The 14,103-nt window shown below is 43.2% G+C and overlaps 1 protein-coding gene across 7 annotated transcripts in view; it reads right to left on the bottom strand.

Annotated features, from left to right (window-relative positions):
- DENND4A (DENN domain containing 4A) overlaps positions 1-14,103 on the bottom strand; it is a 209,372-nt gene that overhangs the window by 50,795 nt on the left and 144,474 nt on the right. For all 7 annotated transcript variants that reach the window (XM_075346042.1, XM_075346037.1, XM_075346044.1 and 4 more), the window contains 4 exons: positions 8,468-8,601; positions 7,336-7,465; positions 1,556-1,762; positions 1,289-1,417 (listed from right to left, as the gene is read on the bottom strand). In XM_075346042.1, the coding sequence (XP_075202157.1) occupies positions 1,289-1,417; positions 1,556-1,762; positions 7,336-7,465; positions 8,468-8,601 (600 nt within the window). The remainder of the gene's footprint in view (positions 1-1,288; positions 1,418-1,555; positions 1,763-7,335; positions 7,466-8,467; positions 8,602-14,103) is intronic.

Consider the following 14,103-nt stretch of genomic DNA (forward strand, 5'->3'; position numbering starts at 1 on the left):
CAGTCCGAATCGCTTGTATTGGACTGAGCTGCTGAGGGCTACCAGGCACAGCCACTACACGGTGTACACAGCCTGCTTGCTAACCAATGAAAGGGGCACAGAAATAAAAGAACCATGGCAGACCTTAAATATGCAGGATCACCAGCAACCTTGACTTTCATGGCTTATCCTAAGTATAGGCCAATAAAAAGGTTGTCCACCATTTGGGACTTTTTTTTTTTTTTTTATTTAAACACCAAAATACACGAATGTAGGTTAACAAATGATGTTTACAATGGAGTTCCATTAAAAGTTTATAAACTGAAAATCCGTTTTTTTTCTAAGTATATTGCTGATTTATGACCACAGACCACATCAAAGTTAATGTAGAAGGAAATAAGAAGCATGTGTGGTAAAAGCCAAACAGAGAAAAATGTGTAATTGAGCTCAAAAGGAAAGTTTAATTTTAAGCCCAAAATATATGTAATTAATAAAAAAAAATAAAAAAAAAAAAAGCCCCACAGTCTCTAGAGGTGGACAACCCCTGTCATATGAAGGTCCCAAAACAGGCTTTAAAAAGGTAACCTGTCACCAGGGCCACCACCAGTCAGCCCTTATATACAGTATTCTAGAATGCTGTATATAAAGAGCCCAGGCCCATATACATATATATCATAAATACATTTATTATTCTCACCCAGGAGGCAGTCGGGTCCAATGGGTGTTGCTGCTCTCGGGTTCGGTGCCTCCTCTCTTCCATCCCTCAACGTCCTTCTTCCCAGCCAAATGTGGATGACGAGTCCTACGTCATCCACACAGAGGCCTCCATTACGCTCCTGCGCATGCACACTTTGATTTGCCTTGCCGAGGGCAGAAAGTACTGTAATGCGCAGGCGCAAGGAAAGGTCATGGACCGCCTGCACATGCGCACTACAGTACTTTTTGATCTGCCCTCAGCAGGGCAGATCAAAGTGTGCACGCGCAGGAATGACATTGTGGCCTCTGATGGATGACGTAGGATGAGTCATCCATACGGAGCGGAGGTGGACAATGATGGATGGAAGAGAACAGGCGCCGGACTTGAGAGCAGTAACACCCAAAGAACCCGATCGATCCATAGGTGAGTAGAATAAAAGGTGTTTTTTACATTACACAGATCGACCTGTGCTCTTATATATTATTATAGTATTATAGTATTCTAGAATGCTGTATATAAAGGGCATACAGGTGGTGGCCATAGTTATAAGGGTAAAATCACAATGAGAGGTTCCCTTTAAGTTTCCATTTCCATTACTACCAGCCAACTTACTTTGTTATAGTACCCATAGGTGATGGCATTGGGCTGTACACCAGCTTTCTTCATTTCGAATAAAACTTTAACTGCAAGCACTGGCTGCCCGTACTGACCGCAGAGCTGCATGAGCACGCGATAGCACACCTGTAATACACAGACATGATACACTACACTGCAGTGCAAGTATAGGTCATGCGTGAAATAACATTATACAATGCACTATCCATTTGAGCACAGTATGTAGATCTGGTCACAAAACGAATGCAATTCCACCTGTTTTACCTCATCGGGAGAGTCTATTTTCTTAGCCGGCATCTTCCGCAGGATATCATAGGCAGTACGCAGAGCTCTCACTTTAGAATGGCACACTTTGACGTAGGCAGGCAGACATATGAACCACAGGCCATAGCAATGCTTTAGGAGGCATCTGGACCACATTTGGGGAATAGACGAGTACTGTTTTGCTATTTTATGAGCGGACTTGATCTCCTGCAAAGGTGACACAATAAATGTGGATTAGTCAACCAGTAAAGTGACTTTTGTAGTAAACTTTTAACAAGATCGTCCAAAAGAGTAAGAGGAAGTTGCTTATATGAGGCCCCAGATGAAGAAAGATTTTGAGTACCCAAAATCTTCTCTTTATCGCTTCATTGGTGGACATATGAAACCTTGGGATGTCCAAAAGCAGTCCCAAGGGTGCGCAGAAGACAAAAACCCTCAGGTCTGAGCTTGCGCCTTACAGGACCCTTCTACCTGACGAAGTGTAGGTGTAAACTCTGTAGAAATTTGCAAAGTTATGAATGGAACACCAGGCAGCAGCTTTGCAGAGCTCTGAGGCGGAAGCTTGGTCCCCACTGTTGCGAGTGGAGTAATCTGTGACCCTGAGTGGACACGTTCTGTCTTTTATCCAATAGGCTTCTAGGATGGCAGAGCGGATACAGCAAGCGATTGTCGCTTTGGAAGCAGGAAGACCTCTGCAATGACTGTCTGGTATCACAAACAAAGTCCGCATGTCTGAAAGGTACAGTCCTGAAAAGGCAGAGATACAGAGCTCTAACGAGGTTGAGCTTGATCAACCTCTCCCAAAGATTAGAAGGAGACTGACAAAACAAGGGTAGTACAATGTCTTTATTAAGGTGTAAAGTGGAAGGACAGAACTGGACGCAGAAGCACCTTGTTCTGGTGGTACACCAGGTAGGTAATGTGGCAAGGGAAAAACTAAAGTTCTGCGACTCATATGATAGAGGTGATGCCCACAAGAAAGGCAACCTTCCAGGAAAGAAAGGATAGAGAGACCTCTTGTAGTGGTTCGAATGGAGAGGTCTGAAAAATGTCCAGAACAAAGCTGAGGTCACAGAACTCTACTAGGGGCTGGTGAGGAGGAACAGGAAGACCTCCCTGTAGGAAGGTCTTGATCTGAGGACAAGACACTAGATGTTTCTGAAAAAGAATGTAAAAGCTCCAAAACTTGACTCTTCAGAGAATTCAGACAAACCAGCATTGAGACCTGACTGCAGAAAGGCCAAAATGGAGGCTAAGGAAAAAGTCATGGGGGCGATCTGGTTGGCATTGCACCAGCAGAAGGCGAATTTTCAGGAACGATGCTAAATGCAAGAGGAAGAATGCCTTCTTGCGGTGATCATGGCATGAATGACCTATTTGGAGATGCCAGCGGACCTTAAAATCTTGGCTTCAACAACCATGCCGTTAAATTGAGGGAATCAGAATTCTGGTTGAAGATGGTGCCCTCGGAGAAAAGATCTGGAAGCTTCCACGGGACGTCCACAAGAAGGTTGATGATTTCCGCATACCAGGGTCTTCTGGGCCAGCCTAGGCCATGAGGATGACGGGCACTTCTGCTTGATCCTGTTGATCAGCTTGGGGGACAGGGGTAACAGAAGAAAGGTAAGGAAGAGAGAAATGTGACCAGGAAATAGCCAGAGTGTCAGAGCCAATCGCTAGGAGATTGCAAAATCTGGATATAAAGTGTTGAACCTTGTGGTTCAGGCTGAACGTTATCAAATCAACACTGGGAGTTCCCCATCTGAGCAAGATCTCGTCGAAGACTGTCAGATTCAGGAAACAATCGCCCTGCGGTGAGCATCTCACGACTGAGGGAGTAGGTGGTTCAATTGTCCACTCTGGGGATGTGTATTGCAGAAATTGCTATAACATTCTGCTCATCCCAAGGCAGAATCCAAGCGACCTCTGACATCACTGCCAGACTAGGAGTGCCGCCTCAGTGACTGATGTATGCCACGGTCCCAGCATTGTCGGATTGGATACGAATCTGACGTCCGAAGAAAGGATCCTGCCAGGGAAGGAGAGACAAGATATCCCTGAATTCCAGAATGTTGATGGGCAGAGATGCTTCCTGTGCGTTCCATTGACCCTGGACTGTGAATATCTGGACTGCTCCCCAATCTAGGAGACTGGCATCAGTCATATCAACCTTTCAACATATTGGCAGAAACTATCTTCTCATTCAAATGAGGGGATTGACTCCACCAATCCAGTGACTTCTTGATCCAGGGAGGAAGTTAAGTGAAGGAGGCTGGTCCAGGAAACCAGTTGATTAGTATAGTTCCATCTTGATAGGAGAAAAAGCTGAAGGGGATGAGTGTGTAACTGCGAGAATGTGATCGCCTCCATTGCAGCTACCATCTTGCCCAGAATGCTCTTGCAAAAACATAGCGAGGAAGGAGAGGGGAGTTTTCAGCATCCTGCGCAAGAGCTGATTTATTTTCCTTGGACAGAAAAACACTTGAGCGTGCAGTGTCAAATAGCATACCCAGGAAGGTTATGCCCTTGACCAGAATCAGAGATAACTTTGAATTGCTGACAATCCAACTGAATAGGGGAAGAGTGTCCAAAGTCATTTTAAGGCTCTTGAGACATTCTGAGAAAGAAGAGGCCTTGATTAAAATGTCAAGATAGGGAATGACCAGAATTCCCCAGGTCTGAAGTATGGCCATAATGGCTGCCATTTTCGTGAAAACCTTGGGCGCTGTAGCAAGACCAAAAGGGAGAGCTGTGAACTGGAAATGGAATTCCTGCACTGTGAAGGTGGAATTGCATTGATGTCACAGCTCAGCATCTCGCGCGTGCTCACCTTCACCGCTTTACAGAGCGCTGCAAGCAAGATGCTGTAACATGCAATGAAACTCCGCTCACAGCCCAGTCACTCAGGAAGACAAGGTCCCGCTTCGGTGATGTCGGGTCATCTTCCAATTCCGGAAGTTGACATGACATCACTGGATATCAGAGGCCATTGCAGCTTGGGTCACGTGATTGGGATGAGTGGACAGTGATAGTGCCACTCACAGGCGGAATTGGAAAAATAATGTATTTAAAAAAGTCTTCATTCCCAGCTTTAAAATCGATGTGGCAACCTGTTTAAAATGGATCTAGCTTGGTACCAGTTGGGGGGTGTACACTGCTAGGGAGAAGCTAACTTTTTGCATAGCATTAGCCTCCTAGTGGAGCAGCGTACACCCATGGTTTTCTATGTCCCACAATGAAGCAGTAAAGAAATATAATTATCCTGGTCCCATTATGAAGCACATTGGGCGATTTCCATTATTTGCAAAATTTCAGTAGCTGTATGGGAACAAATAAATAGCTTTAAAAAAATAAAAAATATATACAACACTTCCTTTATAGGAAATTCACACAGCCGCACTTAATCTCATCTGTATTATGGCCTCAACTTCTGAACCTTTTTCAGTGTGCAACTGTTTGCATTTATAGTTACTATGTTTTTTCAGTTAGCACCTGTTCACATTTGTTGGATGTGCGGGTCAGTTTTTTGATATTTCAACTTCTGAACCAACCACAGGTCTCGTGACCTCCAACCTCATGTATACCAAGGAAGCTGTTAATTCAAGTTATCACACCTGCAGTTACGCTGGGAGAGTTTTAGCCTTAAAGGGATTGTCTACCTTTGGAGATTATTATTTCTTCCTTAAATGTATGCAACTGCAGCTAAAAACTATTTTTTTTAAATTGGGTTTCATAAAATTGGTTGCAATGTTTTGCCTTGCTACTGTGTTGCACCATCTATTAGTGGCTGCAGAACAAGTTAACGAGTCCCATGGTGACGGGGGATTATAACTGGCCTTTTTTGGAGCTCCTCTCAGCTGATTTAAAACCACATGAATGTAAAATGAACAAGGAGCCTTTAAAAAGGCCAAACCATGCACCATTGTTTTTGGGTTTTTTTTTAAACAATTCCAAAAGTGATTTTTAGTCTTAAATTACATACAAATTAATAAAGATAACTAAATTGTCCCCAAAGGTGGACAACCACTAACTCAAACAAAAAAATATTTATACCATAAAGAGTCTTGTGAATGAGTCCCTACTCTTCATGAGCTGAGCCCAGAATTACTTAAAGGGTTATTCCGATCTCAGCCTTTTATGTTGAAGGCTGGACGTAACCCCCTCCTGGTGCCGACCTCAGCAGGTGGAGAAACAGCCAAGAGTGGCTGAGCCATGCAGTTTCCAAATCTTAAGAGCCATGAAAGGCTGAGATGAGAATAATCCTTTACAGTTTACAAGTCTTCCACGTAAAATGCAGAAAAAGGTAGTGAATGTGAGAAACAACAAATCTGCAGTTAAATTTGCAACTTTTCTTACCACTTAACCCATTTAAAAATTGAGACAATTTAAGGTCTCATTCACACTTGTGTATTTTGGTAATGAATATGGATCAGTATTTTTAATGCAAAGGTAAAAGAGAGGCCCAAATATGAAAAAAAAAAGAAAAAAAAGGAAAAACAAAAAACTTCATCCATCTCTACCCAAAAACCAATGCAACTCTTAAAAGGGAATCTGTCAGCAGCTTACATAGCAAAATCCTGCTGACAAGATTCAATTAAACTTCAAGCTATTGTTATCACACTACTCTACTGAAAAGTTCTGATGACCCATAGGTTTTTTAGAGTTGCAAATATGGGGGTACACTCACACATAGCAGATAAATGGCGCCCTAATCCGAAAACCACAGTGTGTCCGGTCTTCGGAATAAAGGCCACGTCACACACAGATACATCTTTGGCAGAACTATGGAAATTCAGGCAACATAACTCACATATTTTGATCGTGTCCAAAAATTAAGAAATTCTGGAGAGACATTCAATCACTTAAAAAGTCCATTACACAGCTAGATGTAGCTCTAACTCCAGAATTAGTTGTTCTTCTCTTAAACATTGAAGCGATACCTAAACATTTTAGGCCCATAGTAATACATATTCTACTAGTGTCCACTAATCTCATTGCATCCAAATGGAAAAGTGAGAGAGCTCCTAATATTCAAGAAGCTAAGGAGAAACTAACTCTACATAAAACTTTAGAGTACTACTATGCCATAAAAAATAATACTCAAAAGTACCTCACCAAATGGGACCCATGGCCAGAGCCCAATCACCGACAGACTATACAGCCCAATTGACGTTAAGAAAACACTAACTATATTCGAGAAATACAAGCTCACTAATAAATTCCAGGCTTGAAGCTCTAGTCTTTGATACCTCCCTGATCTAAAACTCACTAGAATTATATGTTTCTGATCTCGCAAATTTGCTGGACTGTCTACGGAATCCATGTCAGGAAGTTAATTTTATTTGTTGATTAGTTATGTTTTGCAAAAAGTTAATTCATAAGCAATTGATTTGACCACCAAAATATACTGCTTGATGTATCAACACTAACAAACTGGAGGGTCAAAATATGTGCATTTTCTTAACCTTGTTATTACTATCTATATGTCCTTAAATTTTGTAACGCATGATTTCAAGATTTGTTAACTACAAAGCCGAATAAAAATCATTTGAATACGGAATAAAGGCCCTGTCACACACAGATACATCTTTGGCAGATCTGTGGTTGCAGTAAAATCATGGACATATTGTTCCATTTGTACACAGCCACAAACCTGGCACTGATTGTCCACAATTTCACTGCAACCACAGATCTGCCAAAGATTTATCTCTGTGTGTGACAGGGCCTTAACATTAAATCACTTACTCAAATGTTGGCAAGAGATCCTGTGGTGGCCGTACCTGCTTAGTTCTCCTGAACATTGGAGAAGGACTACAGGGTGCTGAAACTTTAGCAGACAGCCTAAGTGTTTTCAAGAGCCCATCCGGAGTGTCAAAGAGGTCCAATGTGAGAACAGGAAACCCATTGTAACTGAAGATGAGAATTAAACGTTATATTGGATGATTTCATGATCAGATAACCTACCATGAGAAGGTGTCCCCACTATCCATCCATGAGAAGGTATCCCCACTATCCATCCTACCATGAGAAGGTGTCCTCACTATTCATCCTACCATGAGAAGGTGTCCCCACTATCCATCCTACCTTGAGAAGGTGTCCCCACTATCCATCCTACCTTGAGAAGGTGTCCCCACTATCCATCCTACCATGAGGTGTCCCCACTATCCATCCTACCTTGAGAAGGTGTCCCCACTATCCATCCTACCATGAGAAGGTGCCCCCACTATCCATCCTACATTGAGAAGGTGTCCCCACTATCCATCCTACCTTGAGAAGGTGTCCCCACTATCCATCCTACCTTGAGGTGTCCCCACTATCCATCCTACCTTGAGAAGGTGTCCCCACTATCCATCCTACCTTGAGAAGGTGTCCCCACTATCCATCCTACCTTGAGAAGGTGTCCCCACTATCCATCCTACCTTGAGAAGGTGTCCCCACTATCCATCTTACCATGAGAAGGTGTCCCCACTATCCATTCTACTATGGTCTCCCGCACTATGCATCCTACCAGGAGAAGGTGTCCCTCACTATGCATCCTACCATGAGAAGGTGTCCCTCACTATGCATCCTAATATGAGAAGGTGTCCCTCACTATGCATCCTAATATGAGAAGGTGTCCCTCACTATGCATCCTAATACGAGAAGGTGTCCCTCACCATGCATCCTACCAGGAGAAGGTGTCCCTCACTATGCATCCTACCATGAGAGGATGTCCCCACTATCCATCCACCCATCCAGATACTGCATATATTTCAACTACCTGAATATGTTGCTACAAATAATTTGTAAGGGGTTTTACATCAATAAAGTGATGGCATCTGGCCAAATCTGGGGTATAGAAGAGAACCACTAGGAAAAAAACAAAAACAAAAAACAACACTATAGGCAGAAGTTTGTGCAGTGGGTGCCTACCTGTATTTCTTTGGGTGCTCATCCCCATTTGGTAAATGCGGGATCTCGGGTGGTGTAATAAACACTGTGTGCTCACTCCTGTGAGACTCGTCCAGCTCAATCAGACGCATCTCTCCGGACTTGTCTACATCCACCTGAAATGGAAAGTTATGTCAATGATTACTGCCACCTGCACAGTGCGTGAGCGTCATGTGATATACTGGGAATTACTAGTGGTATATGGCAATATGATAAGCAGAGGATATGATGTCACTAGATTTTGATTAAAAATAAAAAATAGCTACATAGACTTGAATTTTAAGGACTTTGCATTTTTGGGGGGTTGGCTTAGCCATATAAGTACGGTACTTGTCTATTGTGGGATAAGAAAAATAAGGGTGTGTTCATTACGAGCGCTTGTTTATTATGGGCAAATTGTATTACATATTTATATACATAAAATGGATTTATTTAAAAAAAAAATTTAAGTGGTGGAGGAAGTGGCTAAGGGTGGGCGGCTAAGTGGGTGATTGTTTTATTGAACAAATGTAGTTAAAGTTTTTGGGTTGTTTTTTCACCCACAACCTTAGTTGCAGAGATCCTGGAAACACTGGAGATCAAAATTAGAGAACACACAATTTCCTAAACGTTAAGGTCACTGTGAATTCCTATGTGATTATATCCTAACATGAGTAAACGAGCAGTATTTTAACCTTACTTCTTAAATTGAATTTATTCTAAAGCACATAATAAAAATGTAAATGAGATAAATGAAAAAGAACATGGATCAAAATTAGAGAACACTTTCAGATCCCTGCAAGTTACTGGTGTTAATCTTGTACCTGGTGCTGATTGTCTTAATTATCTGACAAACCCTATTTAACTGGCAGCCTAACTTTCCAGTTTGCACTGACTGGCTGGTTGCCCTCGAAAGACAAATGCAAGAGAGGACAGGATAATGCGGAGAATCCCCATGGGTAATCGTGTTAACACTGCAGCTGGAATTTCTCGCCAGTTCAGCACTGATCAGGGTAAGGATCTGTCTCGTCATGCAGTGTCACAACGTTTAAGAACATTTGGACTGAAAGTCCACTCTGCAGTGACCAAACCTCTCATTAGCAGAAAGATTCCTTAGGCTAGACTCACATTTGGTGAGGAGCATGTTGTGTGGACAAAGGAGACGTGGTCCACAGTTCATTTTACTGATGAAAGCAAGTTTAATTTATTGGGGTCCTATGGGAAACGTTACGTTCATCATCAAACTGGGGAAAGACTGAACTCAAAGTGTGTTAAGAAGTCAGTGGAAGGTGGAGGAGGAAGTGTCATGGTTTGGGGAGTGTTTTCTGCAGCAGGAGTTGGTCCTCTCATATAGCTACATGGTAGAGTGAATGAAAGTGTGCAACAGAACCTTCTTCAACAACACGTGGTTTCTTACATGCGTTCATTAGACAGCAATTTTCATGCAGGACATGGTGCACCCCTTACAAAAAAAAACCCCTTCAAATGTTAATGTAGATTACACTATATCTGAAAAAAAGCAAGTGATCATACATTGTTCTCTCATTTTTTATCTCCGGTGTATATATAAAATTATCTCAGGATATCTGGAACTAAGAGGTTATGGATAACAAAAAAATAAAAGTATTGTCAATACAAAGTATTGACTGAGGGGGGCTGAATACAAATGCACATCACAATTTTTAGATTTATATTTTTAAAATATTTAGCGATCCGTGTATAATTTCCTTTACACCTCACAAATACTTGCTACATTGTGTTGGTGTATCACATAAAATCCATTTACGTTTGTGGGTGTAACGTGAAAAAATGGGGAACAGTTCACAGGGTTTGAAAACTTTTTTCAAGTTGCTGTATATGTCATAATCTGTGGATTTACCATTATCGGTGCAGATTATCATATATCTGCTTTACAAACGTCCCTGATTAAAAAGATTTGTGAGATACTAACATTGCAATTAAGTGAGCGGCATTAATGGGCAGCTGATCATAAAGACAGTCACATGAGATACTTCACTGTAATAATCGGACAGGTAATGTATTACGAGAGTGCACAATTGGCAGCTAGTTATATTCTGCTATATTCTAATCTGTAATGTAGACTTTTAGTAATATGCATTATATAATCTGTGCTAATTCCTGCTGAAAGGACAGAAGGTGACCCAGATTTCAGGGAATCCAACATCGTGGATTAATCTTCTTAAACTGCAGTGTCTGGAACAATATATCTCACGATAGCGCAATATATTAACTCTGCGGCCCATGAAAATTAAATACGTTGCTATATACACACTTCCGAGAAGCCCCGAGTACATTAGTATAGTTTCTATGTGTATACAGTGTGTCCACCCATATCCTGTCCACCGCCATTAACTTGAGAACGGCGGCAGCTATAGGCATAGAAGTGGTGTCTAGGTATGATGTTGATGATGCCCTACAACTTTGTAATTCACTCTCTCGTTCAGTTTTCGAAATAAAAATGCTGTTTTCCACCAGGTGGCGCTATAGGTGGTTTCATTGCGTAGCGCATGGCTACTTTACTATACCTAGACACCACTTCTATGCCTATAGCTGCTGCCGTTCTCAAGCTGATGGCGGTGGACAGGATATGGGTGGACACACTGTAGATGTATCCATGCATAATATTTAGGCTGTCAGGATGGATAGAAGAGGGGTGCAGAGCTCCTAGAGAAAGCCTGAGAGTTCATCCTCCCCCACCCATGATGCTGACAGACAGCCTATATATAATATCCTGTGTGTGGTTTGGAAGGTCCAGGGCCAGGCCTCATTTGGAGATTAAAATTCAGAATTAAATCACAGGAATCCCCCCGCTAGAGCGTCATCTACTCTGGTATCATCACACAGTGGCACATGGTTGACCTGACCGGTCAGCTTAAACGTTGGTGGGAGAACGCCTTTAATCCCCTACCCACAGGATAGGTGATCACTGTAGGACTGGTGGGGATACAAGCACTAGGACCCCCACACGATCCTGTGAGTTGGGGTCTCGTGCATATGGTTGACCATGGGTCCTCTCACTGTTAATGGAGTTGGGCACACAGCCACCAGTTTCTGGCAATAAACATTGGTTGCGACTTTTAATAATTACACAATTATCATTGCCAGGAAGAGACGTAGTTATGGCTGCTAATCAAAATTCATCAATAGGGGTGGTGTTTCTTACTCCACAAATGTTACTCCAGTCTCATCTCTGACAGGAGTAACGTTTTCTAACGAGTCACACACCACTGATAAGATGCACTGAACTCATGAACTGACGTGCATCTCTTAATGAATTTGGTGCATATTATCCCTGCAACCCCATCATTAAGACTAATGTAATAAACTTTGGTTCTAACGAATCGGAGCCTTAGAATTGAATAAATTGCTGGTCACACAGTACCGCTATTATTTACAGAGTTGACAAGATCCCGATTCATGGAATCAGCGGGGATGACAGTGGTTAAACCCTTTTCGATACAACTAGAGGAGAAGTGATAAATACTATAGGTGGGATAACCCCATTAAATAAAATCTCCATAGCTTTCCTGCCACCACTATGCGTCTTTTGGGCCTTTGCAATGTGGCTCCTCGGCACATCTCAGCTGTAAATACTATTGTGCTTAGACACCTCATCAGTAGGACCGATATGACCAGGTACATTCTATTTGTGGATGCTCCGTTAACTTGTATATTAGGGGCTGGCCTTTATAACAGACTTGTTATGTTCAGATGTAAAAAAAATAAAAATTAAAATAAATATATAATAGTAGCCGTATTTTTCGTTTTATAAGACGCACCACAAATTTGGAGAAAGAAAAAAAAAAAAAAAAGTAAAAAAAAATATGGGGTCCGTTTTAAAATCCATTGGTGTCTTATCAGGGAGAGGGGGCGGCAGCAGCAGAGCGGTGGGGGTGGGGTGGGGGGGTGTGTCACAGGAGGCAGGGGCGGTGCTGGAGTACTGCAATGCTGCCAGTGGTACAGAGGGGGGCCCAGATACTCACTGAGGGCGATGCTGTGTGCAGGGCTGGTGACGTGGCTCTGCTTTGTGCGGGAGGTGATGAGTCAACGGCCATTCCGAATGTGTCGGCGGGTGCGCCGATATGAGCAACATCTACGCACGCGCTGACTTTAGGCGCAATTATTTGAAGATCTGACCGCCCACTGCGCAGAGCAGGACAGAACAGAGCAGAGCAGCCCTGCAAAGAGCAGAGCCACGTCGCCAGCCTTGCACAGAACAGAGATGCGTCACCACCCCCGCCCAGAGCAGAGGATCCCTGCACAGAGCAGAGCCGCGTCACCAGCCCCGCACAGAGCAGAGCCGCCCTGCACAGAGCAGAGCCACGTCACCAGCCCTGAAGTAACTTTCGGGTGCAAGTGTATGGGTAAATCCCTTATTCACAGTCCATAAAAATATACTGCACACAATTTTTTTTTTTTTTATTTTGGAGAAATCAGTGGTACACTATATGATTTCTCCAAAATCAAAAACAAAAAAAAACACAACTTTTACTTGCAAAGCAAAAAAAGAGAATTTTGTTACTTACCGTAAATTCTTTTTCTTATAATTCCGTATTGGGAGACCCATACCGTGGGTGTTTAGCTTCTGCCTCCGGAGGACACACAAAGTACTACACTTAAAAGTGTAGCTCCTCCCGCTGAGCTTATACACCCCCTGGTAGCCAGTCCTAGCCAGTTTAGTGCAAAAGCTGAAGGAGAATAGCCACCCACAAGTAGAACCGAGTAAGAACCGGAACAACCGGAGACTCTGTCCACGACAACAGCCGGTGATAACACACGGAACAAGAAAATTGCCAACAGGCAACAGGGAGGGAGCTGGGTCTCCCAATACGGAACTATAAGAAAAAGAATTTACAGTAAGTAACAAAATTCTCTTTTTCTTTATCGTTCCTTTGGGAGACCCATACCATGGGACGTTCCAAAGCTGTCCCTGGGTGGGAATAAACAGAAAAACTAAGAAGTAGGCGGAGCCTAACTTCACAAGTGGGCGACAGCCGCCTGAAGGATGCGTCTGCCCAAGCTCGCATCTGCCGAAGCATGAGCATGCACTTGGTAGTTGCTTTGAAAAGGTATGCAGGCTAGTCCAAGTGGCAGCCTGACAGACCTGCTGAGCCATAGCCTGGTGCCTAAAAGCCCAAGAGGCACCGACAGCTCTGGTCGAGTGTGCTTTGATCCCCGGCGGGGGAGGCACCTGAGAACTCTGGTAGGCGTCCGAAATGGTCGATCTAATCCAACGGGCCAAGGTCGGCTTAGAAGCAGAGAGACCCTTGCGCCGCCCTGTGGTTAGCACAAAAAGAGAGGTGCACCGCCTAAGCGCAGCGGTGCGAGACACATAAATCCGGAGAGCACGTACCAGATCTAGAGTATGCAGCGCTTTCTCAAAGCGATGAACAGGGGCCGGACAGAAGGAAGGCAAGGAAATATCTTGGTTAAGGTGGAAGGGAGAGACCACCTTAGGAAGAAAGTCCGGGGTCGGACGGAGAACTACCTTGTCTTGGTGAAAAAACAAAAAAGGTGACTCCGAGGAGAGCGCAGCCAAATCAGAGACTCTCCTGAGAGAAGTTATGGCAACTAGAAAGGCCACCTTTTGAGAAAGACTATACAAAGAAACCTCCCTA

The sequence above is a fragment of the Anomaloglossus baeobatrachus genome, chromosome 4 (genome assembly GCF_048569485.1).
Source record: "Anomaloglossus baeobatrachus isolate aAnoBae1 chromosome 4, aAnoBae1.hap1, whole genome shotgun sequence".
In the NCBI taxonomy this organism is placed as follows: domain Eukaryota; kingdom Metazoa; phylum Chordata; class Amphibia; order Anura; family Aromobatidae; genus Anomaloglossus; species Anomaloglossus baeobatrachus.